Below are 17,118 nucleotides of genomic sequence, written 5' to 3' on the forward strand. Positions count from 1 at the left end.
ATCTGGTTCTGCTTTCCATGCTTCAAAAAGGAGTTTGAAAAATTGAAAGGGTTTAAAAAAGAGCTAGAAGAATAATTTGAGGATTGGAAAACATGCTTTATAGTAAAAGACATAAGAAGCTCAGTTCTGTTGAGTTTTTATCCAAGAGAAGGTTAAGAGGTATCTTAATCATTCTCAACTAGTACCTATGTGGAAGAGAGATTCTGATAGTAGGGTCTCTAATCTAGCAGAAAAGGCATATTGAGAAGTTTGGAAGGTTAAGCTAGACAAATCCAGACTAGAAATAAGCTACACATTTTAGCACTGAGGATAACTGATAATGGGAGTATCTTACCTAGAGATGTGGTAGATTTTCCATCACTTGCAGTCTAAAAGATATGCTTTTATGCTCAAACTGTGGGTTGGGACCCCAGAGTGAATCGCAACCTCGTTTTAATGGGGTCACCAAGATTAGCATTAGACTTACTGAAGCTTGGATCCAAATCCGAAGCCCGAGCCCCACTGACCGGGACTGAAGCTGAACCCTGAGCCCCGCTGCCCAGGGCTGAAGCCAAAGTCTGCGAGGCCGGGCTCAGGCTTCAGCTTCAGCCCTCTGCAGCGGGCTCACATTATAGATCTCCTGTCCGGGGCTGAAGCCCTTGGGCTTTGGCCCCTTGCCTGGGCAGTGGGGCACAGGCTTCGGCTTTGGCTCCCGCACCTGGGGTGGAGGGGCTTGGGGTTTGGCCCCCCCTGCCTTGGGCAGCAGGGCTCAGGGGGGCTCAGGCTGCAGTCCCCCTCGTGATAGTAATGGTAGTAATTTTTGTTGTCAGAAGGGGGTCACAGTGCAATGAAGTTTGAGGACCCCTGCTAGCTGAAACAGAAACTATGGGCTTGATGCAGAATTTGAGTGAGGTTCTATGGCCTGTGTTATGAAGGAGGTCAGACCAGATGTTCATAATTGCCCTTTTTGGCCTTAAAAATCTATGAATCTGGGAAAGGAGAATTTGAGAACTCATTTAAGCAGTTTTTGAAAAATTATTTGAAGGAAATGAAGTAAAGGCATGTGGATTAATTTACAAAGGGTAGGCACTTTATTATTCTAAAGCAGTGGCTCAAAAGATATTCCTTGAAGAGTTTGTTGGGAGCTGTACATATCTGAGGGCAGAACGTTGCCCTTTGTGGTGATTCTGCTGCTGTTAAAATTGTACTTAAATAGCTTTTGTGTGAAATTGATTGGACTGTAGGTTATATGCCCTTGTCTGTTTTTGTATAACCGATATCTTGAAAAAAGCCTTTCAGAGATCACATTAACTGGTATTAATTAATCAGTTGTATGGCATCTAAACCAGGCCAAAAAGAGGTGAGAGTGTTAGATTCTTGTTATAAACGTATTTTGTTTACATTACACACTCGTAAGATTACAGAATTAAGGTTACTCCACAGAAAAACTTAAGTATGATTTCCAGTGAGAAATCTTCACTATGTGATGGATACCTGTCACGGAGCTCATCTTGAAAATTTAAATCAGCGATCCAAGAGATGACACATTCAGGAGTGTATTTGTGTATATTTGTATATAAGTTTGTGTGTGTAAAAAATTTATTGGCCTTATTAATACCTATACATTATTAATACTTATGTTAAAATACTACTGTTGTATTTTTACCTTCCCTAGATGTTTTCAGTTTTTTATTCCTGAGGTAGCTCTTTTTTCTAGATATCACAGTGCACTTTGTCTTCCAATATATAAATTGTCTGGGAAGAGACTGTATTAATAGTCCTGTACAGAACTGAGTATCCTGTTGGTGCATAGATGGAGATAATATAAGTTATAATCTGTGATTCCAATGGGATCAAAAATTCTGATTGGGAAGATGCTAGGTTGAACGTAACCCCAAATATGTTCTCTTTATTTATAACAGAAGCTTAATATCATGATTTTCAAAATAAGGTGCCTAAAATTTTATTCTTAGATCCATATTTAGACATCAAAATAACTGATCTTTTTAAAAATGCTAAGCAACCATTGAATTCAGTTGGAGCTGCTGGATGCTCAGCATTTTTTTAAAAATAGGCCATTTATTAAGTTGCCTAAATATGGATTTAGGAGCCAAACTTAAGGCATCCATTTTCAAAAATCTTGTTAATATCCATTAGTAAGACAGAATATTAGACATCTTGGTTAATATTACCATCAAGAGTACATATAGTGTTCTGTGTTTTTTGCTAACACACCCTATATTTGAACAGCTGAGAGCTAAAGGCATGGCATTTCTGATGGAGGGCTCTTGACTATACATACCACCCTTCCCCGGTGCACTACTCTGTAAACCTCAAGGTACAGCATAAGGCCTGTTGTCACAGTTTCAGGTGTAACTCTCTTAAGGTTTCAGGCTTAGCCATCACCTCTTTTGGATGGAGACCCATGTCTCTCCCTCCAGACTTGGGGGGGGGGGAGAGAGAGAGAGACTGTGGAGGGATCAGGTCTGACTGAGATCCAGCATCTCTAGGTTGCTCTTTTTTCAGGAGCTACAGCAGGGTACACAAGTTACCAGTCAGCCTTCACAGAGCAAAGTACATTTATTCTTAGGGCAAAAGTATTATAGAGAAAACATATAAAACACAATAAAAGGAACTACCTGCATGCTAAAAGCTTAATAGAGGTCTCCCCCAACTCCAAATAGGGCTCTGGAAGGTGCTAGTCTTTCAAACCCCTCAGCCCGGTTTGCTGTCTTGGTCAAAAGTTCGTATCAGGTTTCAGATCAAGAACAACCTTGGGACAGTTCAAGGGTTTCTTTATGAAGTTTGGGCCTTTAATAGGTGACACTAGTCAGTGGCCCTCTCCTCAAGAGGTGAAGCTTCAGAAGCTGAGTTTTTGTATAACTTGTGTTGGAGAACTTGCATTAACCACTCTTCAGGAATTCCCCAGGAAAACATCTCAGTAAGCCATGAACCTAAAAACATTTTTAAAATGTACTGTCACAAAAATCCATGTCTGTCTGGCACACTTCACCTCATGGTTCCCAGGTCTCACATCTGTCTGTCTCAAGTGTATATCCTTTTTGTGAGAAAATACAGTACTACTATAGTGTTGGTATCATGCCTAGGGACTATTTTGATGGGCTTATTAACGATGCATAGCTATTAATTAATAAAACTTTTCTTTTTGAACAATAAATCCTTGTGCTTTCACTTCCAGTAGATGATCTGTAGATGTTCATTTTTTAAACCTGGGAAACCTTAACTCGCTTTCCAGGTATATAGGTGCCCATAAATCTTTTGATTATATTGCAGTAGTAGAATAAGGTTAAACTAGATCTAAACGATTTTTGCTTCCTATATTTTACAAAAGTAAAATGTCTGTTGTTGCTGTGGTAGATACCAACACATTTTAATAGCATTTTAATTGGGAATATGGAATGATTGAGATTTTATTTTTTAAATCTCATCTTTGACCAAATCTCCTCTCTCCAATTCAAGATGAATCAGACTTTTATCACAGTCTTTCAGGAAATGATTTTATTTAACACAAATAAACATGGGATTATCTTGTATTTACATACTGGACAGGGCAGTAATTGAATTGGTCAAGATTGCAAATAATGGACAAAAACACGGAAGATTTGTAGTCTGTGTTTACAATTGTAAATTCAACTTTATTTGGATGTATTCGACAACTGTATTTGGTTAACTTTCTGATTAAAATATTATTTTATCCAACTGTATATTGTAATAGATTCTGTGATTAGTCTGACCAAGTAATTATGGGGTAGTAATTTAATTGTAAGGTGCTTATGAATTCTCTGTTCCTATGGCTAGAGGACTCTGAAGTGAAGCAGAGCATTTCTTTTGCCACACAGAATGAGACACTCCATCTTTTAGAATTGTAAAATTTTAGAAGGCATTTTTTTTCTGGAATGAAACATTTTTATCAAAAGGTAAGCAAAATTTTTCTTAAGCTTTCTCTGACTGGTACTCAGAGTTTTTCAGGCTGCCAGGGTCTTCAGTCGTCTTATGAAAAGCTTTGAGTTCTATCCAGAAACAAGCTAGAATGTTAAAGGTTTTTCCACTGGTCAAGCAGAGTTTCAAATGAAATCTGATTATTTTAATGGCTCTGCAACACCACATCCTTTCGTAGCCCATCTTTAGGTTATCAGTTTGTCTCCAGCTGTGTGTGCTGTGACCACATGTTTCTTTACATTAAAATTAAAAAAAAAAACAACAAAAAACCACAGGAAATTCAGATTCCGTAACATACAGATTTAATTTTCTTAGGTCTCTACAAGGCAAGGAAATAATAAATTAAGCCAACACACATAACAAAATGCCAATCTGCAAGCATTAATTTAGTACCACTGCAACGCTCTACCCCACTGACATGCTAATACTCTGATACAAATCACTTTCAATTCAACATACTATTACCCTTGTTTCCTACATAAAACCTGAAAATCACAGTGAAGTACACAATCCTAATTCTGACCTGTTCATTGTGGTGGTTTCTTACACAACGTACCAGTATATGAAAAGTGCTGAGCACCCTCAGTTGGGGTTAGGGGTAAGGAACAGATTTTCAAAGTACTCAGTGTTTAGCAGCTCCCATAGTACTTAGAGTAGGTACCTAAATGTGAACTAGTCACTTTTGAAAATTTGCCTCATGAAATATTTGTGTGTGGGCTCGTTCAGTTGGTCGTATTGTATGGTTGACCTGGTTATACACACTTTGAAAACTCTGCTACTGCTGCTGAGACATCACTCGGTGGAGGGTATTAATTGAACATGATACATGTTTTAATTTATTAAAACTGCTGTTCATGTTTCCATAACTAGCAATTCAGGGCCAAATCTTGCCCTTAAGTGCATACTCATGGCTTTCATTGACTTCACCGAAGCAGAAATTTCTCATGTCCCTTATGGAACAGTCCTGTAGAGTTTAATAGAAAATAAACTTCCAGAGGTTTTTGAACCATTCCATTAGAATAAAAGAAAATTATACCCTGTTATAGATGGTTCAAAGAGCCTTTAGAAAGTTTCTCACTTTCTATTAAATCTCCTATAGATTTTAGAACAACTTCTATAGAGACGTATTTATTTAATCTCTCTCAAATTCTGTTTCCATAAAGAATAGGAATAAAACTGATAGAATGAAGCGGAAAAAGCCCCAATTTGTCATGTTTGGTGCTTAGAATATAAAAATCCCTGCACCGGAGAAGAAATTATTGGTGCTGTTCACTGCCCTTTTTTTCTCATTACAAATGCTAAGGCATATTGCCTTTTGTTGTTCGTGTTTCTATCTTAGAGTCAAATTTCTTTCCCTGCCTATTTCTTTATTTGGCCAGTATTGGGGTTCCTCATCCCCTAGCCACCTCTATGTATTATAGCACTTGAGTCCACTTCAGTCTGGTTTGTTATGTTGTCTTTAAACATAATTGATAGAGCAAGCTCTCGGAATGGGTTTTGTTTATTGAATTTTGCCTCTTTACAGATGGCTGCAAATACTAAAGGTTCAGTGTTTTGAATCATGGACTTTTGTCATAGCTGTTGCAGTCTTTAGGTTTTTAAAGCCAAACAACCGAAACCCAACAACCCAAATCTAAGCATGTCAAAGGGTATGTGGGGATGGTAGTGTTTGGAAAGCAGTTGAACAAACCAGTGAGAGCCTTATGAGCTGTGGTACTAAATCCCGATTTGTCAGGGAAGCTAACGGAGAGTAGGAACTTGGAGACAATTCTGTGATAATTTTAAAAGGAGTGAAAAAGGCACCCCAGACCAGCGGCTGGTAGGTGAATTTTAATTCCTCAAGGACTCTGTGCGGACTGGTGGCAAAATCACAGCCCCAAGAATAAAGCAGCAGTGGCTATTTTCACTTCTCAATGACAGAGTAATAGAATAAATAAAATTCTAGGTTCCAGAGAATACTTACACTGTCACATTATGATACTTTAAATTTAAGACACATTTTGTGTGGAAACTACTGAATTGGGACCCTCTAAATTATCATGGCATAGCTGCACAATTTACCTGAACTACTAATCTGACATAGTACAAAAATAATTTTATTGTTTTAGATCTTTAAAGAACTGTACAAATATAATTTAATTACTTTACACTATTAATTTTGTAGGGTTATAGCCACTCACTGCATTGTTAGTGCTATTTTGCTACTCAGAAGCTATGCTCAGTACTACAGTAGGTAGGTTCCTACATGTGGGATTTTTTTTAGCTATGAATTTCTTCCAGAAAAGAAAATGATTCATTTCTCTATTTCCCCCCCAATTGTTATAAATACATAGCACAAAGTATCTTCTGTGAGATGGATGAAAAATTTGGGCCCAGAGAGTCAAAAGTGTTAACATGACCCTCAAACATTAAACAGAGTTAAACAAGGTTTAAGTGTTTGGTACACAGGTACCTTAGCCTGCTTAGTCTCATGGCAAACACCATTAAAAATCTTTTAAATCTTTTATTAAAGATGCAGAAAATGAAGGAAAAACAGTTAAAGCATTTGAAAAATGAAGCATTAAGTAAGGCTTTCATTTTAACAACATTTCTTGTTCCCTTTCCCTGGAGAGAGTTTTTAGAAGGAAACCTTGCCTATTTTGACAGTCTTTTGGATGGTAACTCTCCTTTTTTGAGAAGAGAAAAAGTTAGCTTAGATGAGCTGAAGCTGTTGTTAAAGAGTAATCTCGTTTCCTAGAAGACAAAACGAGACAGTTGCACACAAGAAGGGATGAAAAAGAACAGGAAAAGAAAAATAGAAAATGGTGCCTGTCTGTGTTGTCTCCGCTAGCATCTTCACTGCTGGAGAAACAACAGCATGGCACGTGGTCTGATTAGTCACTCTGAGACCTGGTAAACTTGTACCAGCCTCAGGCAGTTTAGGAAATTGCTTTCATCATTCTCTCTGGTCACAGGCTTACAGCAGTGTTGCAAAATATATAGTCCTGGCTGGCTAAGCCTGACTTTTATTAAACAGAAGGAAAAAAGAGAGGGATAGGAAAGAGAAGGAATAAGGTGGGGCAGGAAAAGGATACACAGGGTGTGTGTGTGACAGTCTCATATCCTAGATGGTGTTCGGGATGTAGCTGGAGCCAGTGAAGGTGTTGATGTCATCTGGGTCCCTCTCTTGGCCCTGACTGGTCAGAACATCTCTCAGGATTAGGCGGACAAAAGCCCAACAATGTCACAGTGGCTCCTGAGGTCCCAGAAGATGGTAGGAGTAGCAGCCATGATGGTGAAACTCCACACTTCCCCTTACCCATCTTTAATCTCTGTTAGGGAGTGATGAGTGGAATAGCCAGTCCTCTAATTATTTGGTCCAGCAATATTGGGCCTAATTTTTGACACACCCATTTTGGTCTGTTGATTTTGGGACTCTCACAACAATTTTGGTCTGTTGATTTTGGGACTCACACTTCTTTAGCAGCATGATCTTAATTACAGTCCTTGAGTGATATCAGCAGGAGTTTTTATTTGGACTAGTTTAATCTTTTTGTTTCCCTTTTGCACCTTTTTATTATAGGTTATGACACTATATACACTTCCACTCACTTTTTACAGTTGAGTTCACAATTAGGATAAATCTGCAGGGACAATTATTACAACAGTTGTTGCACAACATGTGAGTAAAGCACTTGAGTTAGCCATGAAACATACAGGAAAAGGCAAAACTTATCTTCAACTGATGTTGATAAGCCAGAAAAGCTTGGATTATATACTCTCCTGTGACAAGTTGGAAGCTTTCCCATGCCAGTGCAGTCTACTTCTAAAGAAGCTAAAGTCTCATTTAAAAAACAAAACCAAAAGCCCCCTCCAGAACCAATTTAGCACTTACGTGAAGAAAATCTTCTAAATATGAATCAAATGTAAACTGATGCAGAGATGTCACCTTAAGTCTTCAGACAGTTGTGCCTCTTCTGCTGCTCAGAGTTCTGCCAAGTAGCTAAAGAGTGAAAACTAACCAGAATCTTGAGTCTTCACTGGTGCTATTCAGAAGCCTGTGAGCAGCAGAAAAACGGACTAGAGTTGAGTAAGTTTCACTTTGCTACTGTCCAGTTAAGCTAGGAGCAGCAGCAGAGGCAATCATTCTGTTCTATAAACATTCTTATACTGTGCTTATGTGAGCCCCTTCCAGTAATACATTAAATGAAGTGACGACTCATCTGTCATGTAGTGTGTGTTCTCTCATCCTCTCCTCAGAATAAGGTGCAGTGCCTTGTTTTGGTAAGGTTTTAGATTTGTTTTTTTTAAATATACGTGTTTTTATGTATTATGTTAGAGATGGCAGGGTGAAAATGTAGATGTTGAAAAGGACTGGGAAGAAAATTGGTCCTTGCGGGACTCCACAAGTGAGGGGTCTAGTGATGGGAAATTGCTCCTCTACCACTACTCCTTGGTTGTGTCCCTCCAGGAAGGACTCAGACCATTTTAGTGCGTTACCCTGGACCCCTACTCCCTCTCCCTGGTGAGACGACACTATCTCATGGTCAGCAATGTTGAATGCTGTAGCGAGCTCCAGCAGGATCAGAATGGGTCTGTCCTTTATCCATTGACAGGAGGAGATCATTCCTGAGTGCCACTAAAGTGGTTTCAGTTCCATATTCTGGCCTAAATCCAGATGGACATGTCTAGAATTTTAGCTTCAATTAGATGATCTTGTAGTTGGCCTTTGGCTAGCTTCTCTTTGATCTTGTTCAGGAATGGGAAGTTTGACATTGGGCAGTAGTTGGGTAGAACTGATGTGTCCAGGGTGGGTTTCTTCAGTGTTGGTCAAACTATTGTATATTTGAAGAAGGAAAGGAAGAGTCCTCCTCTGAATGAGATGTTGTCTTTTCAGTCGAGAGTAGCACCAGTTGTTCATGACTCTCTTACAAGCCAAGGGTATTTGTCAGATTTACAAGTCTTGGGTCAGTACTCCCTTAGGGACTCCTCTCTCATTGAAGCTATTCCCTAGGATACAGGACCCAAAATCAAGGGTTTGGGATTGTGTAGAGTAGTGTAGATATCCCTGTTACAGTAGTCAAGATAGGTAGAGCAGTTGAGATAATGCCCAGTACTTCTCAAGGCAAGTAACATGCTATATTTTATCATGGAGAAATGTGATACGTAATTCTGTATTGATAGTATTATCTGGCTTATTACCTTGAGACTGAAGAAAATTGATAGAAGCTATTCTTTGTCCGTCTAACTTTCACTATGTGTTCAGGGTCAATCAGAGACTGCATGGGAGCCATCTGAAATGTGACATTTATATGACATGAGGCAGTAATTTAGATTTAATGCTACAGAGATAGCATTATTCCTTGTTGAGACACTTTTCTGCTCCTTAAATCTATATAGTTGTTTCTAGATAGTAATAAGGCATTTCAAGCTGTGCTAAAACTTCAAAGCATCTGAGCATTAGAATCTCTTTAAAGTGTTCACAATTACTGATGGCTTGAGAAATAGGTCACCTGTAAGATTTTAGAAATGGCCAAGAAACAGGGAATGGCTGTGTGTCACATAAAGCAGCCTAAAGGTTCTTGGCCAAATTGTGCACTGATTTGTACCGTGGGCAACTACCTTGATGCCAGTAGGAATGCATAGGGATACAAGAAAGTTCAGAATTTGGTCATGTAATTTCAACTGGAAACTAGAAAAAGCATCTCTCCTATACATCTACATACAAGAAGCTTGTATTCTATATTCTGCATCCTGTTAAACCAGTAAAGGTTGGATAATGAATGTATACTACATCCCATTTATTTCCTATTTATGAAGGGCTTTTGTTATTAAAAGCTATTGCTATTTATTATGATTAAGCAAGAGGTAAAATCACTTAAGTAGAAAGAGGACAAATATCAACGTACTGTGTAAGCATAACATTGAAATTACAAATTACACAACTGCATTTTTTAAAAATAGAAATTTCAATAATTGCAAAATGACAGTTATAGTACCAAAAGTTCTGTTTATAATAATGATATATAATTAACAGTTAATATATAATTAACTTCAACTACTCTGTAAACCGATACATTGATAGTGATGTGGAGGTGCCCTGTCACTCAAGCAGGCATTACCTCAAGTTTTCCAGGCAATTCAGATGTTGATAGGGGCCAAGACTGTTGAATGGCTTGAGTGGCAGAAATGGTGTGTTCCATAGCCAGAGAGATTAAACCCCTGGATATCCAAATGACAAACAGCAAGATATGATTATACCCCTCCATGACGATACAATCTTATACATGTCCATTTTTTCGTAATGTTTTATTGATCTTTACATTCTTAGAACTGTGTTTAAAATTGATTTGAACTGGAAAGCCAGGTTTGATTCCCAGTTCAGGAACTGATCCATTTGACCTTGCACAAGTATCTAGCCCATTACGTAGGAAAGATAGGAAGTACGGCAAGAGACCACCCTGGCTTAACCAGGAAATCTTCAATAAGTCCTACAAAAAGTGGAAACTAGGTCAAATTGGAAAGGATGAATATAAACAAATAACGCAAGTATGTAGGGACAAAATTAGAAAAGGCAAGGCACAAAATGAGATTAAACTAGCTAGAGACATAAAGGGTAACAAGATAATATGCTATAAATAAATAAGAAGCAAGAGGAAGACCAAAGACAAGGGAGGCCTGTTACTCAAGGGGGGGGGGGGGGAGGGAGGGGGACAATAACAGAAAAAGTGCTAAATGACTTTCTTTCAGTTTTCACCAAAAAGGTTGGTAGCAACTGGACATCCAACTCAATGAATGCCAGTAAAAATGAGGTAGGATCAGAGGCTAAAATAGGGAAAGAAAAAGTTAAAAATTCCTTAAACAAGTTACAGAGTAGCAGCCGTGTTAGTCTGTATCTGCCAAAAGAAAGGAGGACTTGTGGCATCTTAGAGACTGTTAGTCTCTAAGGTGCCACAAGTCCTCCTTTTCTTTAAGCAAGTTAGATGTCTTCAATTCACCAGGGTCTGATGAAATACATCGTAGAATACTCAAGTAGCTGACTGAGGAGATCTCTGAGCCATTAGCGATTATCTTCAAAAAGTCATGGAAGATGGGAGAGATTCCAGAGGACTGAAAAAGGTCACTGTGTTTGCCCGTCTATAGAAAGGGGAATAAGAACACCCTAGGGAATTAGACCAGTCAGCTTAACTTCATTACCAAGAATGATAATGAAGCAATCAGTTTGCAGACACCTAGAAGATAATAAGGAGATAAGTAAAAGTCAGCATGGATTTAAAGAATAAATCATGTCAAACCAACCTAATAGCTTTCTTTGACAGAGAACCAAGCCTTGTGGATAGGGGGAAAGTGGTAGACATGGTATATCTTGACTTTAGTAAAGCTTTTGACACTGACATGCATCATCTTCTCATAAACTAGGGAAATACAATTTAGATGGAGCTACTATAAGGTGGTTGCATAACTGTTTGGAAAACCATTCCCAGAAAGTAGTGTGACAAAGTTCCTCCTCTGCCTTGGTGGGTCTTGCGCTTATTGGCAGATTTGCTCGCCTCAGAGATTCACGGCAGCCCTCAGCTTGGTCACTTTTGCTAGTGGCTCAAACCTGCCGTTCACTCAGCTAACCTCATCACTGGCCAGCCTGGGGAAAAAGAAGGAGAACAAACCCCTGGTCCATCTAGTGGGTTGGAGAACAGGCCAGGGACCTTCTTCTCTGATGGGACCCACAGTTCAGGTCTACTCCTCCTGTATCCAACAGGACATTGGGGGGATGGGGGGAACCTGGGCCCACCCTCTACTCCGGGTTCTAGCCCAGGGACCTGTGGATCACAGCTGTCTACAGTGTTTCATGTAACCCCTGTGTGATAGCTACAACTCCCTGGGCTACTTCCCCATGGCCTCCTCCCAACACCTTCTGTATCCTCACCACAGGACTTTCCTCCTGATGCTAGATAGCGTTCATACTCCTCAGTCCTCCAGCAGCACACCCTCTCACTCTCAGCTCCTTGCACACTCCCTACTGACTGAAGTGAGGTCCTTTTTAAACCAGGTGCCCTGATTAGCCTGCCTGTCTTAATTGATTCTAGCAGCTTCTTAATTGGCTCCAGTTGTCCTAATTAGCCTGTCTGCCTTAATTGGTTTCAGCAAGTTCCTGATTATTCTGGAACTACCCTGTTACCTTACCCAGGGAAAGGGACCTGCTTAACCTAGGGCTAATATATCTGCCTTCTGTCACGCTCCTGTAGCCATCTGGCTGACCCTGTCACAGTAGTTATCAGTTGTTCACAGTCAAGCTGGAAGGGAATAATCAACTGGGGTCCTGCAGGGATCAGTTCTAGGTCCGGTTCCGTTCAATATCTTCATCAGTGATTTAGATAATGGCATAGGGCGTACACTCAAAGTTTGTGGATGATACCTAGCTAAGAGGGGAGGATTAAAATTCAGAATGATTTGGACAAACTGGAGAAATGGTCTGAAGTAAATAGGATGAAATTCAGTAAGGACAAATGCAAAGTACTCCAATTAGGAAGGAACAATCAGCTGTACACGTACAAAATGGAAAATGACTCTCTAGGAAGGAGTACTGCGGAAAGGGATCTGGGGGTCATAGTGAATCACAAGCTAAATATGAGTGAAGAGTGTAACACTGTTGCAAGAAAAGCAAACATCATTCTGGGCTGTATTAGCAGGAATGTTAAATAAGACACGAGAAGTAATTCTTCCGCTCTACTCCGTGCTGATTAGGCCTCTGCTGTAGTATTGTGTCTAGTTCTGGGCGCCACATTTTAGGAAAGATGTGGACAAATTAGAGGAAGTCCAGAGAAAAGCAACAAAAATTATTAAAAGTCTAGAAAACATGATCTATGAGGGAAGATTGAAAAAAAATGGGTTTGTTTAGTCTGGAGAAGAGAAGACTGAGAGGGGACATAATAGTTTTCAAGTACATAAAAGGTTGTTGTAAGGAGGAGGGAGAAAAATTGTTCTCCTTGTCCTATCCTCAGAGGTTAAGAAGCAGTGGGTTTAAATTTCAGCAAGGGTGGTGTAGTTTGGACATTTGGAAAAACTTCCTAACTATCAGGGTGGTTAAACACTGGAATAAATTGCCTAGGGAAATTGTGGAATCTCCATCATTGTGGATTTTTAAGAGCAGGTTTGACAAACACTATCAGGGATGGGCTAGGTAATATTTAGTCCTGCCATGAGTGCAGGGGCTGGACTAGATGACCTCTTGAGGTCCCTTCCAGTTCTACACTTCTATGATTCAAAGTCACTTCAAGTAAAATTTCAAAAGTGTCCAAGTCCTATCTTCAGACCAAATTCAGAAATTTAGGAGCCTAAGTGCCTAAATCAGTTTTGAAATGGGACTCTTCTTCCATAGTTTAACTGGTTTGTCTGTTTAAACTGTAAGTTCTCGGGAGTAGGGCTTGTCTCTTACTCGTGTGTGTGTGTATATGTATAGCACAATGGGGACTCTAGGGTATAATTGTAATACAAACAACGTAATTATGTTGCTAATCTCACTGTTGGCATTTGCAGCTTCCTTTTAAGGGCCTAAATCTTTTGCCGGTTTTAACACAAACATTTAGACAAAATGTAGCTTCTTTTCAGCAACTAGAGGCAGCTAAAAAGTTGATAAAGTACCTTGGGAGCGTCTCCCCCTACCCTGGTAAAATGGGCTCAGGAACAGCACCTTTTAGAAATCCCAGCACCCTCCCCCTTCCTGGCAGTTGTGGGAGAAAAGGTAGAGTTCCTGCTAGATTATTACCATTGGACCTCGCTATTCTCAGTATGATCTGTATCCACCTTGTGGGTTCAGTCCTTCACCTACCATATACCTGATATGTCTTTGAAGTCCTAGTTTAATGTTTGCTCTGAAATGAGAATTGCTATGGATATTTTATAGCTGGTAATCTAACTGTATTTAATTTTGTTCCCTTTAGACATTCCTGACATTGTGAATGGCAAACATCTTAAAATTTTCAGGTGAGTTTCTTTTTGTTGTATTTAATTATTTGTGGTCTGTATGTGCCCGACTGGACATCTCTAGAAATGGTACGGCATGTCTCCTCAATTTTTTTTTGTTTTTGGATAAAAAAGCAAACCACCCCAGCATTCTACAAAAAGCGGTTGGTGGAGGACAGTGTTCTCTTGTTTGAAGGGAAACTGATGGCATATTATTAGTGTACTCAATATTTTGCTGTTCTACTTTTTTTCTTAGCTACTGCAGCCTAAAAATTGTAACTTACTAGCTAGTAACAATCAATTATTGAAATATTGTAAGGTTTAAAATGCTGAGACTGTTAGGATTGAGTTCATATAACTTCAGTGACTACTTTTTTTGGATATTTTCGAACAAACTTTTAAGATGGGAAATTCTCTGCCTATATTTTAGCAATTCATATAGCAAATAACTTCGACCATGCTCTGTTGAGAGATTCAGGGGATCAGAGTTATGGTGCTGAGCTTGATTCTTTTCTCCATGCATCAGCAACGGCTCAGTAGGGTGCACTATAGAGTTAGCGTTCTTCCTTTCCTGAAGAAGAAAACATACCTTGAATGTCATTTTGGGAGACACTTCTGGCTGCAGAGAGACCAACATCCAGTTCTTAACCAGGAGGGCAGGCCAATATATAGGCTCAAGGCACAAAGTTTAATGGTAAATGGGAAGATATCCGAGCACCACTTCTACCTGCCACATACACTCTTCTCCCTTCCCCCCAAAAAGGATAAATAGTAGTTATCTGCATCTCATGTACCCTGCAGTAGTTTCAGCATTGTATTGTTTAGATATCTCTTAAGTAACCAATATGAGTTAGGGCACAGTTTTATCTTCTGATATATGGGTGCATCATACAAACTAGATATAGTAAAATCAGCAGTAGTACATGTGTACACCAGATGCAGTTGTTGATTTTTCCCTCTAAGATTTCAATGTGATTTCAAAGATTTGCATAGCCCCGGAATGCTCTGCCATAAAATATAATTCCTGCCAACAACTTAGAAGACATTCTAAAGGGATTAGACATTTATATGGATGAGAACTGGCTCAGACAGTTACATTAAAGGAGAGACAACTTTTAAAAAAAAAATTTTTTTTTATTTTTTGAGGGTTATAACATTTCAAAGCATGAGCCAGCCACTAAGTCATGGAGACTGGGAAGAAACTTTCTGTATGGACAGGTGTCATGGTTACAGGTGAAACTGGTTTTGTCCCTCTTCAGAGCACCCCTTAGGTGACAGGCCTGGCTTCTACAGCATACTCTGGGTGGAAGCACACAGTTCAACTGTTCTGGGACTGGATCTCTGTGCTGCAGCGCCTTAGCCTGTTTCCTAACTGTGTTAATGTGACAGGCTCTACTGGGTTTGGCATCTGTAAGAGTTTCCCTTCTGGAGCTTGTGACAATATAAGTTTGCAGTGACAGAAATAACATCTTCAAAACATTATTTATTCTTTCATCCTAAGGTACAGAGCTTGCTGAGCAAAGGGTTAGAACAACAGAGTCCTATATACCTATTTTCCTATACCTACACCTTAATCCTTTGCAAGTATTTGCAAGTTCCATTCAGTCTAGTTAACCCCTATTTCTGGGGAGAAGCAGACTGTCCTGCTCGTAGCATGCTCTCTTTCGGTGTCTCTCTTAGCTCTCACTGACACTCCCTGGGCAGCCTCTCCTTCCTACCAAAGCTAGCATTTTAAAGATTTTTAGGATCCCCTTTCAAACTAGGCCTAGTCTGGGGGAGAGTAAACTCTTCGTAGCCTAGATGGAGCCAGTAAATAATTTTTCTGTTGTTTCCTTGAGGATTCTTATCTGTGTCATTGTTTTGCCTTTCCTGCTTGATTCCTTTAACAATCCTAATTATTTAACTCTGTGCATTGAGGCAGGAGAATATTACAGACAGTCTGATGGGTATACGATATTTATAAAAAAAAAACAACAAAAAACACCACACATAAATCCCTCTTTCTCCACAGCAGGCTATTCTATAATCGGAGTTTCTCGGACCTGATACTGCGTACAGGATGGTGGATTAGATGGACCAGTGGTCCAATCTGATATGGTAATTCTTGTGTCCATTTGTAAAATGAAATCCTTAAGGATGGATTTTCAGAGCTGCTGAGCACCTTCAAGTCCTCTTTACTCAGAGCAAGTTACAGGTGCTCAGCATTTTAAATGTTTGTTTAAAATTCAGCATAATAAACTAGCATTTCCCCATGGCAATGCAAAACCGCAACAATAATCCAGTCAGACTGAAGGCAAACTATACAGTCGAGCTACATTTATCTAGGAATAACTATAAGAAATCTTAAGAATTGGGCAGTGCAGTGGATTAATTACCACAGCTCAATCTGCTCTGTCCATTAGAAAGAAGGCTTTGGAGGATTTCATCTATGTGGTAGGAGTTAAATTTAAAGGGACTAAACCTCCAACTGCCATGAGTTCAGGAATGCATAGAGTGACTTATCGTACCATGAACATTCTGACAGAAGGTTTGTGTTTTATTACCTTGTTAGAACCACAGTAGATTTGTCCATGTAAAAAAAAATGGGGAAAAAATGGCTATTGCCCTTGAGAAAAATCATCCACCAAGTGCCTTTAGTATAGTCAAACATCTATAATTTCAACACTGGGCCTGATGTGATTATTAAATGAATCCTTCCTCCTTTATGCAGCCTCTAGCCTTTAGAAAGTAATAGATTCAGTATGTGGATTTAAATTACACATGCATTGTATCTCCTTGGAATCACTCATACAACATTTTAACATTTCTCATAGATCATAATGAACTACTGTTTTCCAGTAGGTGGAATATTAGCTCTGCACATTGAGCACCCAAATGGGGAAGTTGATCCAACTGCAGTTATTACTTTGCACAAAAGGAGTTAAGTCTGTCAAATCTAAAACCAACTGGTTCATAGTCAGAAGGGTACAAATAGAAATTGACAGTAGGAGTAGAATGAGTAATATTTAACTTACATTTTTCCAGGGTCTCTTATCTCACAGAATTCTAAAGCACTTTACAAACTAGATAGATACATGAATCACTTAATTCATCACTGAAAGCAGCCAGATGTGGGTTGAAAAGTCATAATGGTTTTAGTTGTGCTCAGCAGCAGTATACAAGTTCAGGACAGGAAATGAAGAACATTGTATCAAATTGAAACTGCAGGGGGGATTTAAATTGATAGTGTAAATTAGTAGG

At 39.3% G+C, this 17,118-nt stretch overlaps 1 protein-coding gene across 5 annotated transcripts in view; it reads left to right on the forward strand.

The window, feature by feature from the left end:
• Positions 1 to 17,118, forward strand: part of TMA16 (translation machinery associated 16 homolog) — a 91,200-nt gene that overhangs the window by 55,380 nt on the left and 18,702 nt on the right. For 3 of the 5 annotated variants that reach the window (XR_006290703.1, XM_043545932.1, XM_027833475.3), the window contains exon 6: positions 13,857 to 13,899. Coding sequence is in view for 4 of the 5 variants with exons in the window: in XM_043545932.1 (XP_043401867.1) it covers positions 13,857 to 13,899 (43 nt within the window). In the remaining variant the exon portion in view is untranslated. Of the gene's footprint in view, positions 1 to 13,856; positions 13,900 to 15,889; positions 15,987 to 17,118 lie in introns of those variants that run through there. The other 2 variants (XM_043545933.1, XM_037897482.2) reach the window with 1 other exon arrangement.

Source organism: Chelonia mydas, chromosome 4 (assembly GCF_015237465.2).
Source record: "Chelonia mydas isolate rCheMyd1 chromosome 4, rCheMyd1.pri.v2, whole genome shotgun sequence".
NCBI lineage: Eukaryota > Metazoa > Chordata > Testudines > Cheloniidae > Chelonia > Chelonia mydas.